The following is a 24,294-nucleotide window of genomic DNA, read 5'->3' on the forward strand; positions in this document are numbered from 1 at the left end:
CTAGAGGTCAAACTGCCTTCCTTAGGCTTCTCCGAAAACTTATAGATGGAACTAGCCATAGACTTGACAGACGAAAAAGGTGTCCAAACCCACTCATCCCTAACAGGAACCGTAGACAGCCTAATGAAAATGATACAATTTGCTTTGCCAAAATTAACCCTGACCCTACCAATCCACCAAGTATGGTTGTGAATAAATTAATCAACTCCCCTCTGGGGCAAGGTCTTGCTAACTCTTAACAAAGATTGGCACAAACTTGATAGAGGTATCAAAAACGCAAGGATCATCAGAAAATATTAGTGTTGGACCCATTTCCCAAAAGACAGAAAGTCCTATGCCAAACTATACAAAGCACATCTATAAAGTGCTGAAAGAGAGTTGACCTTTTATTGTGGTTTTTGACTTGATGCCAATAATTTATCTTTCCATACTTAATAGGCATAAGCTAAAGTGTTGTGTCATCAATACTTTTGTAGTTTTAACTTATATACAATTGTTGGTTTATTGATGCCGTTTGGACTCGATCAAATCACTTAACAAAGGACATTGAGTTTGTTGGGTTAAACCTATTAGCCGTAGCTATTTTTTAGAGAATTATGTTGTCTCGGGATTGGGAGTTTAAATGCTTAGTAGGCTGTTTGAATGCCTCTATTCGAACAACTTCATGACATCACAAATCAAGAGCACCAACCTTTGATGTGTTCAAATTGCCATAAACCGATAGCATCAATTTTCAAAGTGTTCGAATGACGTTCGAACACTATAGACCAAGCGCACCAACCTTTATGCATTCAAACAACATTTGAATGCTTGAAACCGAGAGCAAGCTTCATCAAGACGTTAGAATGTCATTTGAATGCCAACATCGATTTTAGTGCAATTAGAGTTATTTCAATTGTTTGTTTGGTTTCAAATTTAATTAATTCCGAGTCAGTTAGGGTTAGCCTTCTTATATATATATAGTGAGTAGCCTATTAAGGATGTTATTGATGAATATTGTATTTTGCTTCTTTTTCTACCTCTCGTCTCTCTCAATCTCTTGACTCTCGTTCTATCAAGTTAATGATGTCACCTACTAAAGTTCTCGTCTCCCTAGATTCATAAGGTCGACCGCTTCTCCCTCATCTTTCTTTTAGATCATAAATTTACCCACACAATTACCATCACATTTGCCATGATCACTATAATCCCCTCTATCTACACATTCTAGATCTTATTAGCCTTACCGCCCACTACCATCATCACCATAAAATCATAAATATACCCGTAGGATCGGATTATATTATTTTTCTATCTAAAACTAACAGTGAAAAAACCCTTTTATATTATCTCTGTTAAAAGATTTTCAAGATGAAAAAAAATGGGTATAAGACTAAAACATTGTCACTAAAAAAGAGTATGTTTACATAATTATCGCCGAAATTTTTTAGAAGATCATAAATGCCTACATTTTTTAGAATATCAAAATTCTTACTAAAATCTTTTTGACTCTTTTGTAATTGTCACAATAATTAATTTAACAAAATATTCTAATATATTATTATTAAAAGTAATAAACATATTTAAATAACAAAATACATCTTTTTTTTTAGTTTATGATGTAAAATATTTCTTAACAATATTTATCTCACATAAAGTATTCTATATTTCATTGTACTATCTTATTGGATATATTAAATGATAACTTTTTAAAACTATTTTAATAATTTGGGCAAAGGAAAAAGTTTTTTTAATCTAAATTATGCTTTAATTATGATTAATTAGATTTAACTAACAAACTGATATTTTTGAAAGAGTATAATGATTCAGTAGCAATTATAATATTTAGAATTTTCACTTGTTATGTAAAAATTCCTAAAGAATTATTTAATATATTTATATTGTAAAACAAAAAAGTATTTTATTATTTTTATATTAAAGTTGATATCTGTCGATTAGTTGTACATAATTAGAACTATAAATGGATTAAGTGATGCAAATAAAAGTCAACTTTAAATTTTGGCGTAACCATTGGGCGTAAATAATATTTTCGCCAAACATATATCTAATAATCTTATTAATTTCTTACTCCATTTAATCGAAAAAAAAATGATTTCTTACTTCATAAACCAAGCCCAGCACCAAAATCAATATGAAGCCCAAATCAAGCCCATTCCTCATCTCAGGTGCACGGATATATAAGCTAGGGTTTCCGTCTTCTCCATTCCTCTTCTCTTCTCAGCAATGGCGGCGCCACCGAAACCGAGGGTATCGAGCCGGAACCCTAGCTTGGTTCGAGGGATCGAGAAGTTCTCCCGCTCCAAGATGTACCACAAGCGCGGGATATGGGCCATCAAGGCCAAACACGGCGGCGTCTTCCCCCGCCACGAGCCGAAGACGGCGCCGCCCAAGGCGGAGGAGAAGCCCCCCAAGTTCTACCCCGCCGACGACGTCAGGACCCCTTTTCCCAACCGCCACAAGCCCAAGCCCACCAAGCTCAGGTTTCCAATCTTGTGCCTCGGTTCTCCGTTTCCTTTATTTGATCTGCTTTTGGTGCGTTGATTCGATTTTACGGGGTGATATTAGGGAGAGCATTACACCGGGGACGGTCTTGATACTTCTCGCGGGGAGGTTTATGGGGAAGAGAGTAGTGTTCTTGAAGCAGCTTCCCTCTGGATTGCTTCTTGTTACTGGTAAGTGCCTCTTATGTTTCTTCTTGTATGCAAGATTTGATTTTTACTTGGTTTCTCTAGCCATTAGAGCTGCAGTTAGGTGATTTCTTTACTCATTGATATGGAAACTAACTAATGACCTCCTGTTATACAGTGATTTCTTCACTGTATAATAATGTGCGGTGATGTTCTCATGGGTAGAGAGTATAATGATTAATATCTGGAGAATATCGAAATGTTAGTTGTATTATTTTTGTTCAACAGAACTTAAAACTTTTCTTTCTTATACGCTGACAATGTTGGTCATAGTGAACCTTTATTGGGAGGTCATTCTCAAACGTAACTACGCTCTTCTCATCAGATTGCATGTGGTGCCAAAGAATAGTAAATGCCATAGGAAGACTTCTGGAAGATTAAGAAAGATATGAAGGGATATTGGAGTCTTTTGTTGCTATCTTGATTCTTTATGATAATTGGGTTTTACTCTCATTTCTGTTGGCTTTTAGCTTAGTTATAAGCTCTTGAATTTAGGACTAAATTATCAATTCTGGGAGTAAAAAAGTTGAGGTACTTTCTGCTGTAGGAAGACGAGCATTTCCATGCCATCATTAGACTAGTTTATCCTGAAAAAGGTAACACCAAGGATTTAATAAGAAGCAATTGAATAGGATGGTCATGGTGGTTGCTGGGATTTTTGGATATCTACAGATACCTATGTTATTAACTTATTATAATCTTGGTCTTATTAACTTATTATATTCTGGGGCCTTTATTGGCCCCTGCATTCTCAATGTTTATCAACAGATTCATGATAGACCAAACATTATTTGTTATAAAGTAGTATATATTTTTGAAGTGTTGTCATGGAAGTTTATTCTATTACAAATATGATCTAACAGAAATGCCGAATATTTGTGACCGGGGGTCTAGTCAAACTTGAGATTGCTTTCATGCAGGAGAATTTGAATTTTTGTAGTCAGTATATTTGCATTTAAGTAATTATATCTATGGTCTATTATTTGTATCTGTTCTACTAATTACCAATTTGTATGATTATGTCGTGAGATTTGTCATGTGCAGAACTTTCGCAATAGTCTAGATGGCAGTCTTGCCCTCATTAAGCTTTACTAGTATGTACAGTCCTTTTCTTATGATGTCCTTGCAAGATCTGTGTATTCAAAAGTCATCATCTTCACACGATAAAGCAAACACCTGCATTTGGTCATACTTCAGTGAATCTCCATTATTGTGTTTAGTTTGCATATGCAAGATTACCATGTGATATCTCAAATACTGGATGCTTGCCATATTATTGATTTTGGGTTATTACTTATTGCTTCTGTGGCATCAGGACCTTTCAAAGTCAACGGAGTACCTTTACGGCGGGTAAATCAATCTTATGTCATTGCGACATCCACAAAGGTTGATACTTCTGGAGTCAATGTTGAGAAATTTGATGACAAGTACTTTGCGAAGGAAAAGAAGAGGAAACAGAAGAAGGGAGAGAGCGAGTTCTTCGAGGCAGAGAAAGAGGTCTCTCCCTATTTAGGCACGGTATTTCTTATTAATAATTTGTTAACTGATCTTATTCCCTCTTGCTGATTCCCAATGTCCTTGAGTAGGAAGCGAAGGCACTTCCCCAGGAGAAGAAGGATGACCAGAAGGCTGTGGATACTGCCTTGCTAAAAGCCATCGAAGCAGTGGCAGACCTGAAGGCATACTTGGGTGCCAGATTTACTCTTAGATCAGGCATGAAGCCACATGAGCTCGTATTCTAGAAGACATCGGGATCATGTGTCGGAATCTTTCAGCATCCACATTGGGTTCTAGTTTTGCCGTAGGTTCTTGTACTCTGGTTTGAATGTTAAAAAAAATTCGGGTCAGCTTTCATGCGGAGTTTATATTGAATCAAATATTTGCCTCTGGAATTGACATTCTTCATGATTAAGTTCAATTTTATCTTTCCTACAATTGAGTTCCTCTCTAAAACTATGTTAGGATTATACTTCCAGCAATTCAGTTGCTTTATGTTCCTTTTCTGAGTTGTTTTATTTTAATTCCGTTGCTTAGATAACTGAGTTCAAGCTATTGTCATAGCACATCTATAGTAGTGAACTGATAGCTACAAAATGAATAACTTTACTCAGCTTTAGCTCTTATTATTACAGAAACAATATGCTATAAGTGTAGCAATGCCCGTCTGAAATCAAACATAGAACCATTATACAATGCAACATTTGAAGGGAAGGGAAGAAAGGAGAAGTAAGAAAACCACACACAAGCCATCTATCATAGCATGCTGTCTATCCTAGATGGCAATCGCCGGAAGAAGTTGCTGGGCACCGACGGCAGCTTGCTTCGGAACCTCGGGTGGCGGAGCATGTAGAGTCCAGCCACCAGAGCCACCACCTTGAATGGAGTCACATAGAGCACCACTGCTGCAACAAGGCAGAACACCACAAACAGGCAAGTAGCCCTCGGATCCCTCCAGCTCAACAGCGACTGCAGCCTCTCCCCTTGCGTCGCCATGTCTCCGACCACCGTTTGTATCCTCCCCGCCACGCTCCGCAGCCTATCATACCTCATATTCACTACATCCTGCGGCTTCGATGTCGGAAACGTATCAAATTCTTCGTCGAGCTCATCTGGGTGGACGGCCTCTGCCCAGGAGAGCTTTGCATCCATATGCGGCGGATACCGTGCCCGAAACCGATAATTCCACAACCCTATCATGAACATGTAGAGAAATACAGTGGGCAGTATGAGCTCAGGGTACCAGACTAGGATCAACAGCAACACATGCACCAGCACCGTCGTGATCGCGTTCTTCCACCGGCAAACGTCGCCGAACCACTTGAACATTCCAATGAGCCCGGAGAGCAACGACATCACCCGGAAAAAATTCGCCTTGCTTCTCCTCATGCTCCACATATGCGACTCGACGTCGAGCATGTACTCGACGACCTCCTTCCGCAACGGCGGCTCGGCACGCCCGAGCCGCGCCGCCACAATGTTCATGGCTTGGTATCTCAGACTATCCAATTGATTCACTGTGAAAGGATGCAAATAATGCATCTTAGGCAAAAGTGGATGCCCGTATAAATAGAGCATGTTTGCAAAGGACATGCAAGTAAACCGAAAAGCAAGCTGCAACTCCCCCATCTTTTTAACCCCGGATGGCTGCAGCACAACTAGCGGATAAGAATGCGTGTAAATCCTATCCATCTCGAGCGTCGATAACCTTATTCTGATCTTCCCAATTCTCAAATCCTTTGCAGAGGCATGTCCATTTCCATTCCCCCCAAGGTGGCAGTTGTCGAACACTCCGATAGTTATCACAGTACATACGTCGAACACCTCCCAAGTGTACTGCTCATTCCAGTTTGGGCTCAAGCTTCCCACCATGGTTCTCGTCCTCACCCACTTCTGCCCGTACTTAGCAACGCAGTACGCATCGGTGGTCGCTCGGCCATCTCTTTGCTTCGTCGGAAGCAAGCCTTTTGCTCCCAAGAAGCCCACTTCCAGGATTCCGATGGGTGGCTTCCAGAGCTGGCGAGAGGTGGGTCTTTGGTCGCTTATGTACATGGTGGATTCGTCCATTACGTGGTAAGCTCCTTCAAGGCAGACGCGGAGGTGGACGCGGCTCGCGAAGCGGAGCTCTCTTCTCGTCTCGCCCTCGAGTAATCCGAGCCCAAATTTTTCCAAGTCGAACCATTTCGATTGGATAAATGGGCGGTGGTCGAGTCGCTTCTCGAATAGCGTTAATGGAAGCGAGACGCGGCCGAGGACGTCGTCTTTTCTTGGGCTCACATGGTCTTCTATGCTGAGGATGAGTTGTTCCTCGAATGGCTCCGCGACGACAAAGATTAAGTCTTCGTTCCAGAGCGGGCTCAAGGTGTTTGATGAAACGCATGACTTAGTTTTGAGCACTTGATTGCCGACTTGGACCTTGGCGAAGATTTCCGCAGTGCGGTTTTTGACGTTTGGGTGGATGTCCTGGGCTTCAATGACATTGACGCGGAGATACCAGAGTTTGGGGGAGACATAGACTTTGGAGCGGATGGTGGTGACACCTTCGCCGTGGATGGAAGCCGCATCGGAATGCCATGCTTCTGGGAATGCCTCATCAGCCTGCGTCCCAATCCATACCGCGAGCATTACCTCACCGCGGACCTTTTGCCCCTCACCACGATGGTGTTCGAGTCTGTACCATTGCGGTGCGAGGGGACTATCTGGAGGGACTCTGGTAGGCACTTCATGTAGGTCAAACACCACCTTGCCGATGTAGTCATCTCGGCCTACCATCTCTTTGTCTTTGATGAAGACCTCCAGAGTTGATGATTGGATGCGATCCTTGGCGAAGGCAAACACTTGATGCCACTCAGGGGTCGTCCGTTTGTCGAAATGCCTGGTGGTGCCCTTGTAGTTGCCGAGCTTTACTTCGGCATAGGGGTCGCAGTTCCCCGTGAGAGGGTTGGGGGGGAGGTCCTTACACTTGACGACGCGCACATAGAGGTAGTACATCTGTTCGACAAGGTCATATGTGCTCGTCATCTTGTCGCCACCGCTTAGCCAGCCGCTGAGTCCACTGCTGGTGCTGCCTCGAGCTGCTCCCCCCATGGGCCATCTTTCTCCAAGCAGTGGATTTGTGTCCTTCAGTTGGTAGTCCTCATCGTGGCTGTTGTTGTGGCTCATCCTCGTTTTTGAGCTCTCTGTCCTACTCTCTTCTGCAATGCAACAGTATACAGCATTTTGGACAAATGATGGTGAGTTTCATGACAGTATCCATGAAGAGCATGATACTTGTTTAGGTACAACGAGAGAACAATAAAATTCTAACCTTCTCTACCGAGTAGCAATTAGCAGTAGTTCTCCTCTTTCCTGCAATTCAAGAGTATACAGCATTTTGGAGATCAAGATTGTGACTGTCATGGTGAAGATGTCTTTGAAGAACATAAGCTACTTATCAAGGAAGAATAATGAAATTCTCACCTTCTCCAGGAAGTTAACAGTTCAGCAGTAATTCTCCCTCCTATGGTGACCTCAGGAGCAGAACCATTTTTGAGATCAAGATTGTGACTGTCATGGTGAAGATGTCTTTGAAGAACATAAGCTACTTATCAAGGAAGAATAATGAAATTCTCACCTTCTCCAGGAAGTTAACAGTTCAGCAGTAATTCTCCCTCCTATGGTGACCTCAGGAGCAGAACCATTGAACACAAGATACTAACTGCTATCCATTCGAATAAGTAATCATAGGCAACAACAACTGCCACCAACAAGCTTCATGGTCTCAGATTACTCCCCCTTCTCTTTTAGTTTCACTTTGCCTCCACTGGCTGCAATGGATCAGTCCTGGGGAAGCAATCGGAAACCCGATATGGAAGCAAAGCAGCTACTGATTGAGATCTCTAAGAGGTCAATAGGAAGCAAGGAATAGAAACTGTTCTTGGCTTTCTTTCTCTTTGTGGGAGGATCACTTGCCTTCATGGGAGAGTAATATGATTTCTTTCCTGAGAAGCTCTCAGGAACTGTCTTTAAAGAATTCATAGGGAAAAGGTTCTCAAGCTATATGTTAGAGGATGATTAAAAGGAAAGAAGAAAGAGAAAGAAAGAATTGATTCTTGAGTTGCCTAGTACACTTTCATGGTGCTTTATTTGGAAGAAGGAACTTCTAGTGAGGTGTGTTCATAGAGGAATATATTTTGGTGAGGTGGAAGTTGATTAAGTGGATTCATGTCTTAAAACCTCAAAGCCTTCCCTTTCTCAGACATCAATGCAACTGGAGAGAAATGTACTGCAGTGTATTAACGAGACACTAGATTTTTGTAGATCATTATCCAAACACCAATATTGATGGTAAAAGGGTTGTTGCAAGCAATTGGGAAAGCAAGAATTTCTGTAAATTTCTGCATTAGATAACATGCATCCACACAATGGTTGTATAGTATCCATACCAGTGCTTAGAGGACACAGTGTGATGGTAAGACTAGCTTCTTGCTCCCAGATGGGTTTATAAGACAAAAGTATGAGAAGAGTCTCTCTAATACTGGGGAGCAAAGCCTGTTTCAAGTTTCTCTAGCTCATGCATGAGGAATTGAGGATACTTCGGCTAGCTACTCTTTTTTTCATTTTAAGACGTCTAAGAATTCCTTTGGCACCCAGAAATCAAACCAAAGAAAAGGTCAACCTTTTAAAACATTGTGGCTTATCAGTTGAAAAGCATTGGCACTCCTATAGTCATGAGAGGGAAGAGATTTTTGAACTTCTTTCATCGGGGCGGTAAAGCAAATCTATTTGATGATCCAAAAGTTACAATAGCTTTATTCCTAGAAAAAGCTCGATCAACTATTTGATCATGCATATAACAGTCATCATGTACTTCTTTTAAACTTTTAAGTTTCCTCACTCCAGCACATTGCTTTGTGATCCTTTTCTTTTCCTTATTGGCAAATTAAGTGTGAGAAAGGGAAAGAGAAACTGAGAGTGGCAGAGAGAGAGAGAGAGAGAGAGAGAGAGAGAGAGAGAGAGAGACCTTTGTACATAGAGTGGACAACTTGAAGAGCTGAGAGTTGATCTCCACCTTCCTTTTTATACTATTCAATGAGCTCACCAAAGGGATTGCTTCCTTTATTCCTTACTGCTAAAATGTACGTGGCCTTTCCAAGCTGGAATATATTCTCGGCATCACTTCAAACCATACAGAGTATTGTGGAAGTTCTTAATATCTTTACATCTAACTTTGACTATATGGCCTCGTTTGAACTAATAAGTAATAAAGTCCTTGCACTTGAGAACATTGATGTTGTACTTTTTATAAGTAGGGGGGAGAACATTACAGTTGTAGATGCATCCATGTTTTCCTGAAATCAGTTTCAATCAAACGCTTAAGCCTTCAGGCAATATACCCTCGGTGGTAAAAAGTTAGCAATAGTTTGTAAGGCAGCACACAAGAACTAACACTGTGTGTGGGTCCCACACTTGTCTCCATATTCCATAGCTCCATGCTTGACAAAGATTTGGGAAAACTAAATAATTGGATCTGACCATTGCAAATCTGTTCACATGATTCCAATATCAAATATCTCGATACACAAGACAAGGACAGAAGAAACTTTAAAACCCTCGCCCACTCATTAGGTTTATACCATTCAATAGAAGTAGTAAAATGATTCAAACAATTCCAGGAACATTCCGACCAAATAATAGTCATCTGTCGCATAGTGATTAGCGAATGAACAACTGGGAACACATAACGCATTAATATGTGAAAAGATTCATAATTTACTGGAATGATAGGCACATTAATTCACATGTCATTTACAATCTGTTCCTGTAAATCAGAGAAAGGCCAGTTGAACTATCAAGCTGCAGCTCCATCCGAAACCTGTACCTTTTCTCTTTTCCTATCCTAGGAATGTAAATTAAACAATTAGAGAGTAAATACCAGCTATTTCACATGAATGGTGTCATAGTGACGATTCCCTCCACTCTAGTCTGTCAAGAGCATCTACAATCGCCTTGCGGAATGCATCGTTGTGGAGAAGAAATGAAGAAACATGGCCACCAGTAACCCATCTAACTTCTGAACCTGGCCATGCTCTTTGGAGCTCCAAGACGGAATGTTTAGGAATATAACCATCATCCTAAAATTGAAGATGGCCAGATCAGAGAGGAAGCAATCTCATAACAACTAAGAAAGCTTACACAATTAATCATAAAGTAGCTCAAAATATGTAAATATTTTCTTCAGCAAATGTAGGCACATTGTGAAAGGATAAGACATGAAACTTGCCGTAGCAGAAACAAAAATGACTGCCTGAGGATTCTTCGGTATTGGGAAGCGAGTAACATCAGTCAATGACAACACAGACCGCAGCCGTTCTTCAACTTGCTCAAGGGTCATTCCGGCCTTCTGTGCTGCATCTTCTCTTAATGCATCCCAGGCAGTGGCATACCTAAAAACTCCTTCACAGAAAGCTACTGCAGCAGAGTGCGGGGCAAGAAATGGTAAAGTTGCAATCGGTGTAGGATGCAGGGATCCAACCATTGCAGCATGTACACCCCCTAAATTTATCAAGACATCAATAACAAAAAGAATGCTTGCAAGGCTCACAACTCAAGTCTCAGAAAAAAATATAAGTCGGACATAATAATAAAGAAATATAAACCAGGAGAAAAACTAGAATACAACGTTTTCCTTTTGTGTGAAATAGTGTAGCAAGAATTTCAGCATAGCAATCTTGAAATTCTTGAAAGGGGATGATATGAACAGTGGAGGCACGAGTGTATTTTAGTTATTTTGAAAAAAAATCATTTGTGAAAGGTCTCCTGCAAACTCTATTCCAAAAAATCAAAACACACAGAAAGAGAGCAATCTTAGAATAATATATGTTACCCATGCTGAGCCCACATATGCCTGTCTTGCCATAACCAGCCTCAGCCTCTAACCAGTGCAAGAGGCTGCGGGATTCGTCAATAGTGACTCTTCCTAAAAGTAGCAAGTCACTCACACATAGAAGCTTTGCACCTCGCTGCAGCCTAGGGCGTCTATTTCCATAAAATGGGCTGCAACATATTTAAGATGGGTTAAACCTACAATTTGAAAACTAGGATACTTATTTCCTTCACATTTCAAATACATGAATTTGTTGGTTATAAAAGAAGTACCCTTCTGATGCCACTCTTACCTCTCAAGCACCATTGTTGCTATATTTTCCTTCAGAAGTGGCCCACCAAGACGCAGTCTTCGCTCGAATGTGTGATCACCAGTGCCTATGACGTTAAAGACAAGTTGTTTGAACTGATAAAACATGACTTGCGAGAGTCCTGAACTATTCATAAAGAAAGCACATGAAGAAATATGTGAAATTTTCTTCTTGTATCCCAGTTAATACTTGATACACAGAAGATACTTCAATGATAGTCGGAGTCTGGTTAGGTGGATTAATTTCCTTTCCTTCTTTAACTGGGCTGCTAATTCCACTGATGTCTTGTTTCTTATTCTGTTTGGGAATCTTGCATAAAAACATTCTGAATCTGTAGAACTAGGTTCCAACTTACAAGTGACAACTAGAATATTGTAGATGAATGAAAGAAAAAATTTGTATGCCTATAATGTTGTCAATTACAATATCTGGTTTAAAAGTGCAAGAAGAGTATTTAATAGGTTAAAGGGATCCCTGGAGTCTGCCTTTCCTTTAGGATTTGGCCTGTGGGCTGTGGGAATGGGAGTACGAAGATTTGACAATCTAGGAAAGGCCTTCTTCCAGAGAAAGAGACTAAGCAGGTTGTTGAATATATCTATTTAAACATTACCATTTATATTCTTTTCCTGTTCAATACAGAACATGAACAGGCAAAGAAAATGAAGTGTGGAATTTATGTGACCAAAGCCCAAGAGGGTCACAAGGATTGATTGTATAACTACCATATAGTCAGCAAATTCTGCAAAAGTAAGTATTTCAAGGAATAGTGCCTGCCAAGATTCAAAATAAGGGGATTGGAAAATTCATTTTACTGGAAAGCAAGTTGCAAACATGAAATGACGAAATCATATTTAAGCCTTTATTAACATAGGAGGACCAAAAATTACGAGCCACTTTACAAGAAACATTGAAATGAAAGATGTTGAAACTTATCTAATGGAATCATATATAATATTATAATGGAAAATAGATGCAATTTGCAAAGCATGCTGCGATCTTTTCTAGATGTATAAAAAGAGGTCTTGATACTATGATAATGGAAGAGCTGAATGATCTTTAAATATCATCATTCTCTTAGCTAATTTAACTAATACGACAAATAAATCTATGGGCTAATTAGTATCATAGTTTCAGTGATAAGGCCCTCTCTTGATAAATTTTGGTAAATGAGCATTAGGAATGAAATTGTAGAGGATTTTCTAGGATGATTAAGTTAGATCAGCAGTTGTATAGAAAATGTTCTATGGTTACTGTGACGCTTGTCATCATAGTGCTATAGCAGAGACTAAACTCTTGGAAAAGTCTTTAAAATTTTCACCAAGTTTCATCCAAAGAAATGGTATATAATAAGAATAGCTCAGCTAATAATAACTCATTAGATTTCCAGGGTTAGATTGAATTTCAGAAAATCTTCACATGCTAACAGTATGTTTCTCCATTAAAATGGTAATCCACCTGATATATTAGAAAAAAGCAAATGGCTTTTTTCCATAGAAATTTGATTTTGGATACTACATATTTGTTTTCTTTTGGCCGTCAATGAACAGCTCGTTGCATCTAAACCTCATGATACAATGAATATATGGCCAGAGTAAACCTGCTTTTGATTAAGCCCACAATTCTCATGAAAAAAAGACTTGCTTTACAGTTTACACAGTAAAGCATCGCTAGATGGAAGTACTAGAAAGGATTTAAAAGCCTTTGTTAAGAGAAATATTTTCGTAAGGTACTACTGTATTGAAATGCATTACCTGGACAAACTTCCAAGGGTTCAAACCAAATACCAATTACTATGCATTTCTTGTAAAAGAAATTTGTTCATAAAATTTGAAAGATGATAGAATGTCATATATATAAGTGCATAAGGAGAAAAGTCAGTTCATTGTAATTACATCAAACCTGTCCATTTGGTGAGAAATAACTTCAACAAGAAAATAGTGTATCATAATAGATGAGAAATAAACTGAAGTCCGAAGCTCTAAAAGCTCCAATACTGCAGACTACTTACATGAACTAGTGATGTCTTGAAGTGATACAGTGATTGTTGGAACTAACAAAAGAATACTGAAAAAGACATGGAGTGTCTAGGAAACGAACATGAAACATTCAGTAAATATCAGTCATGACATAAAATGGACAAATTTGTGGACTATGTTGCCAAAACCTTGTAGCATCTTCTACCAGTCCGATCTCACATTATAAATCTACAGGCATGGACATCCTAGAATAAACATAGTAATATAGTAGCTAAAATAGTGAGATATTTCTAGATGGAAAGAGTATCCTACATCAAGATAAGAGACACATTGGACTGTAATGGAGATTAGAGATATATTGATGGGCTAGACCAATTATTTTCAGAGAAGGCTTGAATGAAGTTTGTTGAAGACACAGACAAGAAAATCATGCAAAGATTCATTACCTGCTAGGTGAACCACACAAGCCATCTTCTGTGGTGGAACAAACTTAGGTGCAAGAAAAGCAACCCTGGCATTATGGCTCTCAGGAGGTAAAGCATTGATTAGTTGCTCATCACAGGTTGTTCTGAAAACACCCTCTCTCAGACATGCAGTCTTTGACTCCCACACAGTTTTCCAAATAGGCTGCACAATGCTGGGTGGCCAATTCAAGCTATTGGTATGAGGGAATAACTGCTTGACCATCTTCTCCAACAGATCAAGCTTGCTCCCTCCCCATCCATTTGAGAAAAATGGTGTACCCAATTTCGTCCGATGAAGAAACGTACCATATATATGGTCCAATACATAGTGGAGCATACCTAGATTTACAGATACCATCTCCAATTAAAGCGAAAACACAATGTCAACTACCTTGATCTTGCAGTTCAACAAGTGATGGCAACCCTACAGATCCAAAAAGAATGGAACTTTAGTCTAATTAACAAAATGACTCACCATTCATTTTGTAATGCTACATTCAAGAGTCACCTAAATGAACATGCAAAACGAACTTGGTAGAAAAATAATTGAAGTGAAAGATAAGCAAAATTAGCAAAATGAAATTACATCACTACCCTATGTTCGATAACACAAGTACCAGATGTGAAGGAAATCAAATACACAGAAGCATATTGAATCATCTGGCACAAGCGTCCACCAACAAATACATCTCCTCCAAAATTATTAAATGGCACAAATCAATAATAGCAAGATGCATTTAGCATACCTGAATGTGCATTTTATTTAATTCCTCAATAGAAACAGTATACAGAGCACCTTAGATTGCAATACTCAGTATATCACGAGATCCTAGCTTATCTAAAAACAACCAATTACGACAGCGAAATTCCTCAATGATTCAAATCTGATAGATTTATACTACAAGAAAATCGATCCTGTCAAAAAGGAACATCCAGCAAAGGTTAAAATTGTGCAATCAGACGACAATCAACCCAAATATAAACGAATCAACAAAAAGATCCAAAATTAACCAAAAATCTCCACAAGATCTAGCCAGATCTAAGAAAACCGACAAAGAACGGCCGGAACAAAAATTTCAGAAACCACACGAATCCAAATATATCGGAATTGCAATGCCATATCAATGGATTACCTGGTTCTTAACCAATATCAAGCCACCACTCTTCCCACGAAAACCTACTTCACAGATCGCCTAAAGGCGCATGAAAATCCGAATTTTCCGTCAGGAATCCGTCAAAACTCGAGCAAAAATCGAAGAAATAAAGAGAAGGAGAAGCAACGGCGACGGAATCGAGTGGGCTCGTAATTCTAAATCCGCGATCGAGAGAAGTAGCAAGAAACAATTGGCTCATCATCACAGGGGAAGGTTAATGAAACCGAAAATAAATTTGAAGCGGGACAAACCGATGGGCGGAGATGGGGAAAGGTAGCCGTACGATGTGGCGCCCCAAACTTTTCGCTGTTTGCTGTGCTATGTGGGCCACCTGATTTGGATAAGAGGGATGGCGCTACGTGTAACGCTAATCCGTGGGAAAAAGATACTACTTATAATACGTTTTTAGGATAAACTATGATCATCGTACTTTTATTTTGTGGGACTTTTAACTCTCGTACGATTCTAATATATATATATATATATATATTCTGATAAATATTAATTTTAATATGAAAGGACCTAATCTTTTCATTGGATAATAACTAATTTAAGAATATTTTGTGTGGAAATCTAGTGATCTTATGTTTCCTTAATCTCAATCTTTCTCACCGCTATATTTTAAGAATTACGAATACATTAAATTAAGATAATATGAATAGCAACAATGGTCCAAATTTTGTCAGTTTTATGAGATAGCAAAGATTAAGCTTCTCATGATAACTAAATATCGTTTTATATTTTTTTATCCTAACCAAGTTCACTCCCTAATAAATAAAAATAAAACTAAAAATAAAAATAAATTTTTAATATGAATTCAAATTGATTTTAAAAATTTTGTTGAAACAACTTAAGTCTATCAATTTTATTTCTTACTCTTGTCTCTCTCTCTCCTCTCCAAAAAATATTTTTTTAATTATAAAAGAGCTCCATCTTTCGCTCATAAAAAAGATAATCATGAAAAATACATCCGTATACACCAGTGCAAAAATTAAAAATTTCTTATTTGATATAATTTACTGTTAGATTTAATATAAGTTTAAAATAGCTGACTTATACTTATATTTTATAAGTTAATAATAATATTTTGGTACTATTTTCATGACACATATTTAAGTTTCCCAAAAAATAAATATTTTTATTTTTTCATGTCACATAAAAATAATAATTATACTCTTATCTAAAATCTTCTCTCGTATATCTCTAATTTCCCTCCAAAATAAATATATTTTTTCTAAAAAAAATTAAAACCTTACTATGTCTATAATAGTTGCCGGTTTATGAGCTTTAAGCTGCAATAAAATACAAAGAAAAACACTAATCCTATGTTATTATTAAAAAATGTATAACCTTATGTTATTTTAGAAAAAAAATGAAATAATAAATAAAAGTAATATGTAAGTACATAAGTCCATTTACTTACATGCATGCTAAATCTATTTGTGTGCTTACATACTGCTTATAAGCTTATATGCATGCTTATAAGCTTGCAAATGAGCTTACATGCTCTTACATATAAGCACGTAAGCTCACAAATTAGTAATTTAAATATTTTTAATTAATAAAATAATAATATTTTTAAATTATTTTATCATCAAAGTCAAAGGTATTACTTTTATATATCATTTATTTCCATCCAAAACTAATATTCACTTTTATCTTTTCATATCATATCAAAAGTAATAATTATATTTAGCCTAGTTGACAATTAAATATCACATTTTTTAAGCTTAGTTCAAGGTATCTAAATTAGAATTAAAAAATAGGGCTAGCTAATTAAGTTCGGAGCTTAGTCTTAAACTAAACACAACCTATAATAATTTTATATAGAGTACGAACTACAAAGAGAGTTTAATGACAAATAAAAGTTTAAGTTTCTTTTAGAATTTGATCTAATCATGAATAAGGTTAAATGTACTTCTCCAAAATAATGTAAAAAAAAAATCTATACCAATGACTTATGAGGGTACCTAGGATTTTATTTTGGAAGAAAGTCTATAGACTAGCTTACGATATATTACAATCGGATACATAAGGAAAAGGGAAAGGACTACAACCCTTAAAATATGCATTACATTTGGCTTAGGAACAAATGAGAATAGGTATCAAATACAAGACTCAAGCTCAATGAAGCAAGCCTCTAGTTTAGCCAACTGCGATAGCAAAGCAAATAAGAATAGCAAGGCTCTTCAAAGGCAATGGTCTACAACAGAGCTAGCAAAAGCCAAAATATAGATTCACAAGGAATAGATTTGGTGAATGCATTAAGACTACTAGAAAAGTCATCACACACAAGACCTACGAACCCAAGCAAATAGAACCAAACACACACACACACACACACAAAATCTAACGAGAAAGAAGAAGGTGGAAAAGGGAAGGGTAGATTTGGAGATTACATCCACATACATATGCACATATGCATGACACTCATACAAATAAAATATATACATATAAATCTCATGCACGTCCACATATATATACCAAATGGAACAAAGCCAAAGAGAAAATGTTATGGTGATGGGGGAGAATTGCGACCAAACTTGAATAAGTGAAGGAGTACATACAAAATTAGGGTGAAGCCAAGTCAAGAGAGAGTGTGGGCAGTACAACATAGACGGCCGTGACGGAATCAACACCGAGGAGTGAATAGAGATTGAGTAAAAAAACAAGCCGAGGACGACACAATGGGAGAGGCGCGAACATCAAGAGGGAGAGACCATGGAGGATGGTAGTAAGGAGTCTAGAAGAGGCAACAGTAGTGAGGGAGAGGAGAATGTGAAGTGGGCTGTGAGATGTGGATGAAGATTGAGAGCAAGCTGGGCAACCAAAAGGGAAGCAAGAGGATGAAGAAAAAAGGTGAGGAAGAGAGGAAAGGAATGTGGAAAAACTTTCTCAAGAGAGGGGAGGAGAGAAAAAGAATTATAAAACACTCTCAAGAAGAGGCTAGAAATCACCCAACCTTAGCGGATCATTCAGCTAGGACCGACACACTCAATAGTTTTAAATGGGGTCTACCTTTTATAGCCAAAGTCAATTTTATAACCATATTGGATTGAAAACCTTTTTGGATTGATTTTATCTTTTGAGTTCAAAATATTAATATTAATAATACTATTATTATTATCCTGATATGTTTCACCTACCTTAGGTCTTTTTAAATGCTATTGTAGCAAATTTAACCTACAGTATGGTTTAATTGAATTAACATTACATTTTTAATTCTATCGATATTCTCAATCTTCTAGTGCTTATTAGTATCATTTAAAATGATTTTATTAAGGATGCATAGTATTGCTCAGATTATTACAACTAGTGGTAAGTTATAGTCAGAACGTTTTTATAATATAGTGGATGATTATGTCCAGCATGGGAAAGGCAAAGTGATAATGTACTGAGAGATGGAATAATTCTATTATGTACGTCATACTTTTCGGTTATCATTTAAAGAGGTTTTATTAATGGTTCATAGTACTAATATTCATTTGCTTAGCTATTGGAATAATCCTAATGTTGTTTACATGAGATAACAACTAGTCAGGGAGCCCAGAAACGACCCAAAGGTCATGACCATGGGCTTAAAAAAGAAGAAGGTGATAGCGCATCCTTAGCCCATAAAGCCTCTCAAGAGAGACAAAGTCTAACACTACTAACAAAGCCCTAAGGGCTAAGACGATTGACCTCGTCGAGCCCACAAACTTTCATGAGTTAGGATAAGAGGTGGTGAGTCTAGGGATTAGGGTAGAGAGTTGCATATGGTTAGAAAGAAGGCCAGCGTGATGAGGGAAAAAGCTGCAAAGAGGAGAGAACAACAAGATGGAGGGGTTTTGAAAGAATATATAGAAAGAAAGATAGGAGAAATGCATACATGAGATACAAATCATTAGACGCTGTTTATAGATAACTAAAACTGAATAAGAAACAAACTAATAGGCTTATCAACTCAGTGATATGTATCTCTTAATATCTCTTGCTTCATATTTTTTGAATACTAAAATCTTAGATCACAATATTATGGAATCCAATGATGTATTTTTTTTTTAATTATTTTACTATAACTATGCAGAATTTAAATTACTATCATTTGATGCTGGAAGTCCAAACGATTAATCTTTGATCTTGAGAGGAATTGCACACTATATGTAATCCATTGCTGGTATAAACATTTGTCTCACCATCTTTCAGGTCAGCTTTATTCAAGGCTTCATCTTTGCTTTCTCTTTCATGATAACTGCTCTTCTAAGCAAGTCTACTTTTCTGCAGAGTGCTGTGGCTAAAGATGGAACGAGTAAGAAATTTGTTGACTGTAAGATTTGAATTTCTGTAATGATTATTGTGAAATCGGTTTTGATGGAGATGTCGGAGATGAAAATCTGACAATTATTATTCTCTCTTCTTGTGACTAACTTCATGATTCTCACTTTATTGATGATCTTCTGCATTTATTTTGCCCACATTGTATTTCTTCTTTACTATTTTTATTTTGCCCATACAAACCCTCTTATGAAACTATATTGATTTAGAATGCGGAACATATAGATTATTGAAAGATCCAATTTATAGTTATGATCTGGTCTATATTCGTAAACAGTTATAATACCCAAATTCATATCTGATGTCAGTCTCTTAATATCGGTTCCAAAACCACATTACGTAAAAAAATTTGGTATATTAATTAAGAAGATTAACTACGTCTGCATAACTTTTAGATTGCACGTTATTTTCTTTTATTAAAATTTATCTATCTTAGATATGATTATGACAGATATTATTATACTTAAATTATATGAGATTATTTAATATTAAATAATTTAAATTTAATATTTTAAGGATAGACTTCAATACAAATATGATTTTCTATCTCTATCTGCTTATTAAATTTTAGTTTAAATTAATCTTAAACTAATGAGAGATATATGTAAATAATAAAAAATAATTAAAGAGATAAAATTTAATTAAACTTTCATCAAGTTAATTATAAAAGAATATCAATACCCTTATTATAATATATATACATTACTCCTAGTTAAGGATATATATATATATATATATCTTTTACTTGATAAATTATTAAAATAATATAATTATAAAAAAAATAATGTGCAAAATAATATATTTAAAAAATAATAATTACTTATTGAACCGATAATATTTTTTTAAATATTTTGCATTCCTATAATATACTTAAAAGGGTATAATAGAAATACTAAAAAGTTAAATATTATAATCTTTAAAGTTGATAGTTTAAAAAATAGTTCTTTTACATTCATACCCTTCTAAAACATCTTGTTTGCATACACACCCCCTAAAATTGATACTTGCATAGAAAAAAAATTAACATCAACAGATATATACAAATATAAAATTTAAAAGGATATCGAGTAAAACGAGGTTTTTTTTTAATTGCTTATATGTATATATTTATAAGTTTAAGATTGATTTAAACTCAAATTTCATAGCATATAGAGATCGAAAATTCAATTTAAATTAAATTCTATCTCCTAGTATTAATTGTTATCCTCTATAATTAACGTCTAACTATAATTATTATATTTAAAGATTAAGAGAGTAGGTTAAAATTAATTATACATGATCCAATCAAAGGGCTAGTATGCCTTCGGTTTTATATTGATACTGGGTGGAAATAAATCAGATTAAAATATTAAAATGTTAGTAGGTATTGAAGTATTGAGACGTATTCGTCTCGGTCTACCCGTCTCAATTGTTAGATGGAGAGAAGTCGAGGGTCAATTGTTAGCTAGAGAGAAAGTAGAGGGTTGTATTGAGTTAGTTGTCAATTTCATTGTGCCTTAAGCTTTCATTTGTTAGTTAGTCTTCATGAGTGACGATACCTACAGTATTCATTAGCTCGCCTTTTCTTAATAGTAAACTGAGGACTGATCAATACGTTTTATCAGTTGGAAATTTTGAGGTTGTTTTTGACTTTGTTTTTGTTTGCCAAATTCTTCTACAAGCGTCTGTTTCACCGAGCTCTTCCGAGTTCATGTGTCAAAAACTCAGCCAGAAGAGTGAGTTTCTATCTTAACTTATTTATCTTTCTTTCGATGTCATCATTTTTTCATTTGCTAACTTGTTTTCATTAGAATTGTAAAGGAAATGAGTGACCGTGACTGATTCTATTGACTTGCCGTGCCTTCTTGGATACTTCTCGTCATATTGCCACCAAATTTTCTTTTAAAATATTATTATTGACGCTCTATGTTTCAAAATATTAAAATTGCCACAAAATCTATTACGCTCTTTCAAAATGCCCACTTAGTGGAATCTAACTAATCATAATTAAAATATGACTTATATTATGAAAACAACTAGTAGCAGAAAATATTATATTTTATGTAAGATAAAGATGATTGATAATTATTATATATTCTAAATTTAAAAAAGAGGGCTTCTTCTTTGGTTAACAATTAATTGTAACGGTAATTTGAAAATGTCAACAATTTCAGTGCAATTATGTTACTTTGAAGAATATACTAGCAATTTTGAGAATTTCACCGGCAATTATGTAAAACAAATAAAAAAATTTCAAAAAAAGTTGGGGGAAAAAAAAAAAAAAAAAAACTAGAATAGGAGGAGAGTCACGAGGGATATGCCTATAAATCATGGCAACTGATAACAAAACCCCACGGACAACTGATAACATGGCCATGGCTGTAGTATTAGCAGAGTACGCCAACTCCTACATGGCCATCTCTCTCATCTCTCTCTTCTCCATCTTCCTCATCCGCCACTTCTTCTTCTCTAATTCGCCCACCGGCCTTCGGCTTCTGCCGAGCCCTTTCTCCCTTCCCATCCTCGGCCACCTTCACCTCCTCGCTCCAATCCCCCACCAAGCCCTCTACAAGCTCTCCCTACGCCACGGCCCCCTTCTCCACCTCCGCCTTGGCTCCGTCCCTTGCGTCGTCGCCTGCTCCGCCGATACCGCTAGACTCTTCCTCAAAGATCACGATGCCATCTTCTCCGATCGCCCGGAGTCCGCCGCTGTCAAATATCTCTTGTTCAATTCATCATCCTTCACCTTCGCTCCCTACGGTCCTTACTGGAGATTCATCAAGAAGCTCTTCATGACGGATCTCCTCGGCAACCGCGCTCTCGGACAACTCAAGCATGTGAGACGGGAAGAGCTACTCAGGCTTGTGAGTCATATTTCATCGATGGCAGAGCAAGGGAGAGCTTTCCACGTCGGTGGGGAGATCATGAAGCATGCGAACAACATTGTCTCGACAATGGCGCTGAGCATGAGGTGCTCGGAGAATGATAAAGATGCTGAGACGGTGAGGCATGTCGTGAAGGAGGTGGCGGAGCTGACGGGGAAGTTTAACTTGGGGGACTACATGGGAGTATTCGAGAAGTTGGATTTGCAAGGGTTCAAGAAGAGGTTTGAGGTGTCACGGAAGAGGTTTGATGAGCTGATGGAGAGGATATTGAAGAAGAAGGAGGAGGAGAGGAGGACGAAGAAGGAGATGGGGTTGAGTGGTGGAGATGGGGAGAGAGTGAAGGATTTCTTGGACGTCTTACTTGATATATACGAAGATAAAGAGGCAGAGATTAGGCTAACCATGGACAACATCAAGGCTTTTATTCAGGTACGGTAAAAAATCAGTCTTCTTTTACCGTGTCAATTGGCAATCTGCAAGAGCCTCAGGAAATATCTCTAAACTTTGGGAAGAGTGATTTTTATATTTTATCTTCCAAGCAAATACTTTAATATTTTACAATCTTAATCTATCTATTATGATAGCCATTTTTCAAAATTAACTGTAGGTTTCCCGGTACTGGTTCTAACACCATGGTATATTAGTCCAGTAGTTCTTCAAGAACATTGCGCATTATTATGTACTGATTATATGAGATATTATTTAATATTAGGAGATAGAGTATAATTTAAATTTGATTTTTATCTGTATAGAGTTTAGTCTAAATTTGATTCTTTTTATCTCTATCTGTTATCAAATTTTATTTTAAGTTTATTTAAAAATAATAAATATATAATATATATATAAAATTATAAAAAGAATAGAATTTAATTAAATTTTTATTGAGTTTTTCTGTTATTGTGTTCCTTTTGTATATTATCTATAACCTAGGAGTAGTCAAGCGAGATAAATGAAATATTCAACAACTCAAAGAAATAGAATCCTCATCAAATATTCCTCATTATTTACAAATGATGAAGCTAGTGTAGAACATAATTTACCATACATAGGATATTTATCTGTTTCATTTCTTAGGATATCTTCGTTGCTGGATCCGATACATCTGGAATAACAATTGAATGGGCATTAGCAGAGCTGATCAACCATCCAAGTGTCCTACAAAAAGTGGTAGCAGAGATTGATTCAGTCGTTGGCAAAAGTAGGCTAGTTGATGAGTCTGATATCCCCAACCTTCCATATCTACAAGCCATCGTGAAAGAGACACTACGACTTTATCCTTCTGGCCCATTAATCCCCCGGATGTCTACAACGGATTGTACTGTCGGCAAATATGACATCCCTGCAAAAACTAGGGTGTTCATTAATGCATGGGCTATTAATAGAGATCCAAATTATTGGAAAGACCCACTAAAATTTTATCCAGAACGATTTATGGAAGGAGAGCAACAAGCAACTGATATAAGAGGGCAGCATTTCCATATGCTTCCATTTGGGGGTGGTAGAAGAAGCTGCCCAGGTGCTTCCTTGGCACTACTTGTCATCCAGCCTACTCTTGCAGCAATGATACAATGCTTTGATTGGAAAGTCAATGGCCCAGTAGACATGACGGAGGGTCCGGGGATCACGCTTCCAAGAGCTCAACCCTTGGTGTGCACGCCTGTTTGTCGTCTAGATCCATTTCCATTGGCATAACAGTTTGTTTATCCAACTGATTTTGTTGCCACAACCAAAATAAAACTATGATTTTCTCTTAGAAGCTTTTAGTAGAGTTGAAGCTCTTATTATGAGCTTTGTATGTGACTAGGCACCTCATTTAAGAATAAAAGAATATGATCCAGAATATAGACTTAAACTCTCTAAATGATTGAAAATTAAAGACCCATAAGATCATATATCTGTGACCATTGGTGTTCAAGTTCATATTTCAAACTTTATGATTTTTCTCATGATAGTTTTGTCTCTTTTAAGCTCTCAAACACTCTAAACTAATGGTGTGGCTTTTCTGAATTGAGTGAATGAGCTTAGGAATCATATTCACTATATATAGCCTAGCTCCCGTCAAACTTCATGGCTATAAGTTATCATATTGAAAATAAACGTTCATCTCATAAGAAAATCTTCATTTAATCAATGAGAAAATATTTTAATCATTATGAATGTTTG

The 24,294-nt window shown here is 36.9% G+C and overlaps 4 protein-coding genes across 8 annotated transcripts; 2 read left to right on the forward strand and 2 right to left on the reverse strand.

The window, feature by feature from the left end:
- The first annotated feature begins 2,196 nt into the window (after positions 1 to 2,196).
- Positions 2,197 to 4,622, forward strand: LOC140766877 (large ribosomal subunit protein eL6-like). Its single transcript, XM_073106549.1, has 4 exons — positions 2,197 to 2,480; positions 2,566 to 2,672; positions 4,003 to 4,184; positions 4,274 to 4,622. The coding sequence occupies exons 1-4, from the start codon at positions 2,224 to 2,226 to the stop codon at positions 4,427 to 4,429; spliced, it is 702 nt and encodes a 233-aa protein (XP_072962650.1). The 5' UTR covers positions 2,197 to 2,223; the 3' UTR covers positions 4,430 to 4,622.
- A 216-nt stretch (positions 4,623 to 4,838) lies between these two features.
- LOC140766876 (FT-interacting protein 1-like) lies at positions 4,839 to 9,158 on the reverse strand. 4 transcript variants are annotated; one of them, XM_073106548.1, is made up of 3 exons: positions 7,798 to 9,158; positions 7,492 to 7,532; positions 4,839 to 7,378 (listed from the first exon to the last, which is right to left on the reverse strand). In XM_073106548.1, the coding sequence occupies exon 3, from the start codon at positions 7,344 to 7,346 to the stop codon at positions 4,941 to 4,943; it is 2,406 nt and encodes an 801-aa protein (XP_072962649.1). In that variant the 5' UTR covers positions 7,347 to 7,378; positions 7,492 to 7,532; positions 7,798 to 9,158; the 3' UTR covers positions 4,839 to 4,940. The 4 variants fall into 4 exon arrangements, with proteins under 4 accessions (XP_072962649.1, XP_072962646.1, XP_072962648.1 ...); XM_073106545.1 differs by having other exon boundaries at positions 7,644 to 9,157; XM_073106547.1 differs by having other exon boundaries at positions 4,839 to 7,532.
- A 761-nt stretch (positions 9,159 to 9,919) lies between these two features.
- Positions 9,920 to 15,293, reverse strand: LOC140767068 (uncharacterized). Of its 2 annotated transcripts, none has more exons than XM_073106832.1 (6): positions 15,205 to 15,293; positions 13,782 to 14,223; positions 11,342 to 11,426; positions 11,050 to 11,219; positions 10,447 to 10,718; positions 9,920 to 10,297 (listed from the first exon to the last, which is right to left on the reverse strand). In XM_073106832.1, the coding sequence occupies exons 2-6, from the start codon at positions 14,155 to 14,157 to the stop codon at positions 10,121 to 10,123; spliced, it is 1,080 nt and encodes a 359-aa protein (XP_072962933.1). In that variant the 5' UTR covers positions 14,158 to 14,223; positions 15,205 to 15,293; the 3' UTR covers positions 9,920 to 10,120. The 2 variants fall into 2 exon arrangements, with proteins under 2 accessions (XP_072962933.1, XP_072962932.1); XM_073106831.1 differs by lacking the exon at positions 15,205 to 15,293 and adding an exon at positions 14,933 to 15,197.
- Positions 15,294 to 21,561: 6,268 nt separating this feature from the next.
- On the forward strand, positions 21,562 to 24,031 carry LOC140766502 (cytochrome P450 93A2-like). Its single transcript, XM_073105883.1, has 2 exons — positions 21,562 to 22,560; positions 23,206 to 24,031. Exons 1-2 carry the CDS (start codon positions 21,577 to 21,579, stop codon positions 23,821 to 23,823), a joined length of 1,602 nt encoding a protein of 533 aa, XP_072961984.1. The 5' UTR covers positions 21,562 to 21,576; the 3' UTR covers positions 23,824 to 24,031.
- The last annotated feature ends 263 nt before the right edge of the window (positions 24,032 to 24,294 follow it).

This window comes from Typha angustifolia, chromosome 9 (assembly GCF_048772165.1).
Source record: "Typha angustifolia cultivar Huaian chromosome 9, ASM4877216v1, whole genome shotgun sequence".
Lineage (NCBI taxonomy): Eukaryota > Viridiplantae > Streptophyta > Magnoliopsida > Poales > Typhaceae > Typha > Typha angustifolia.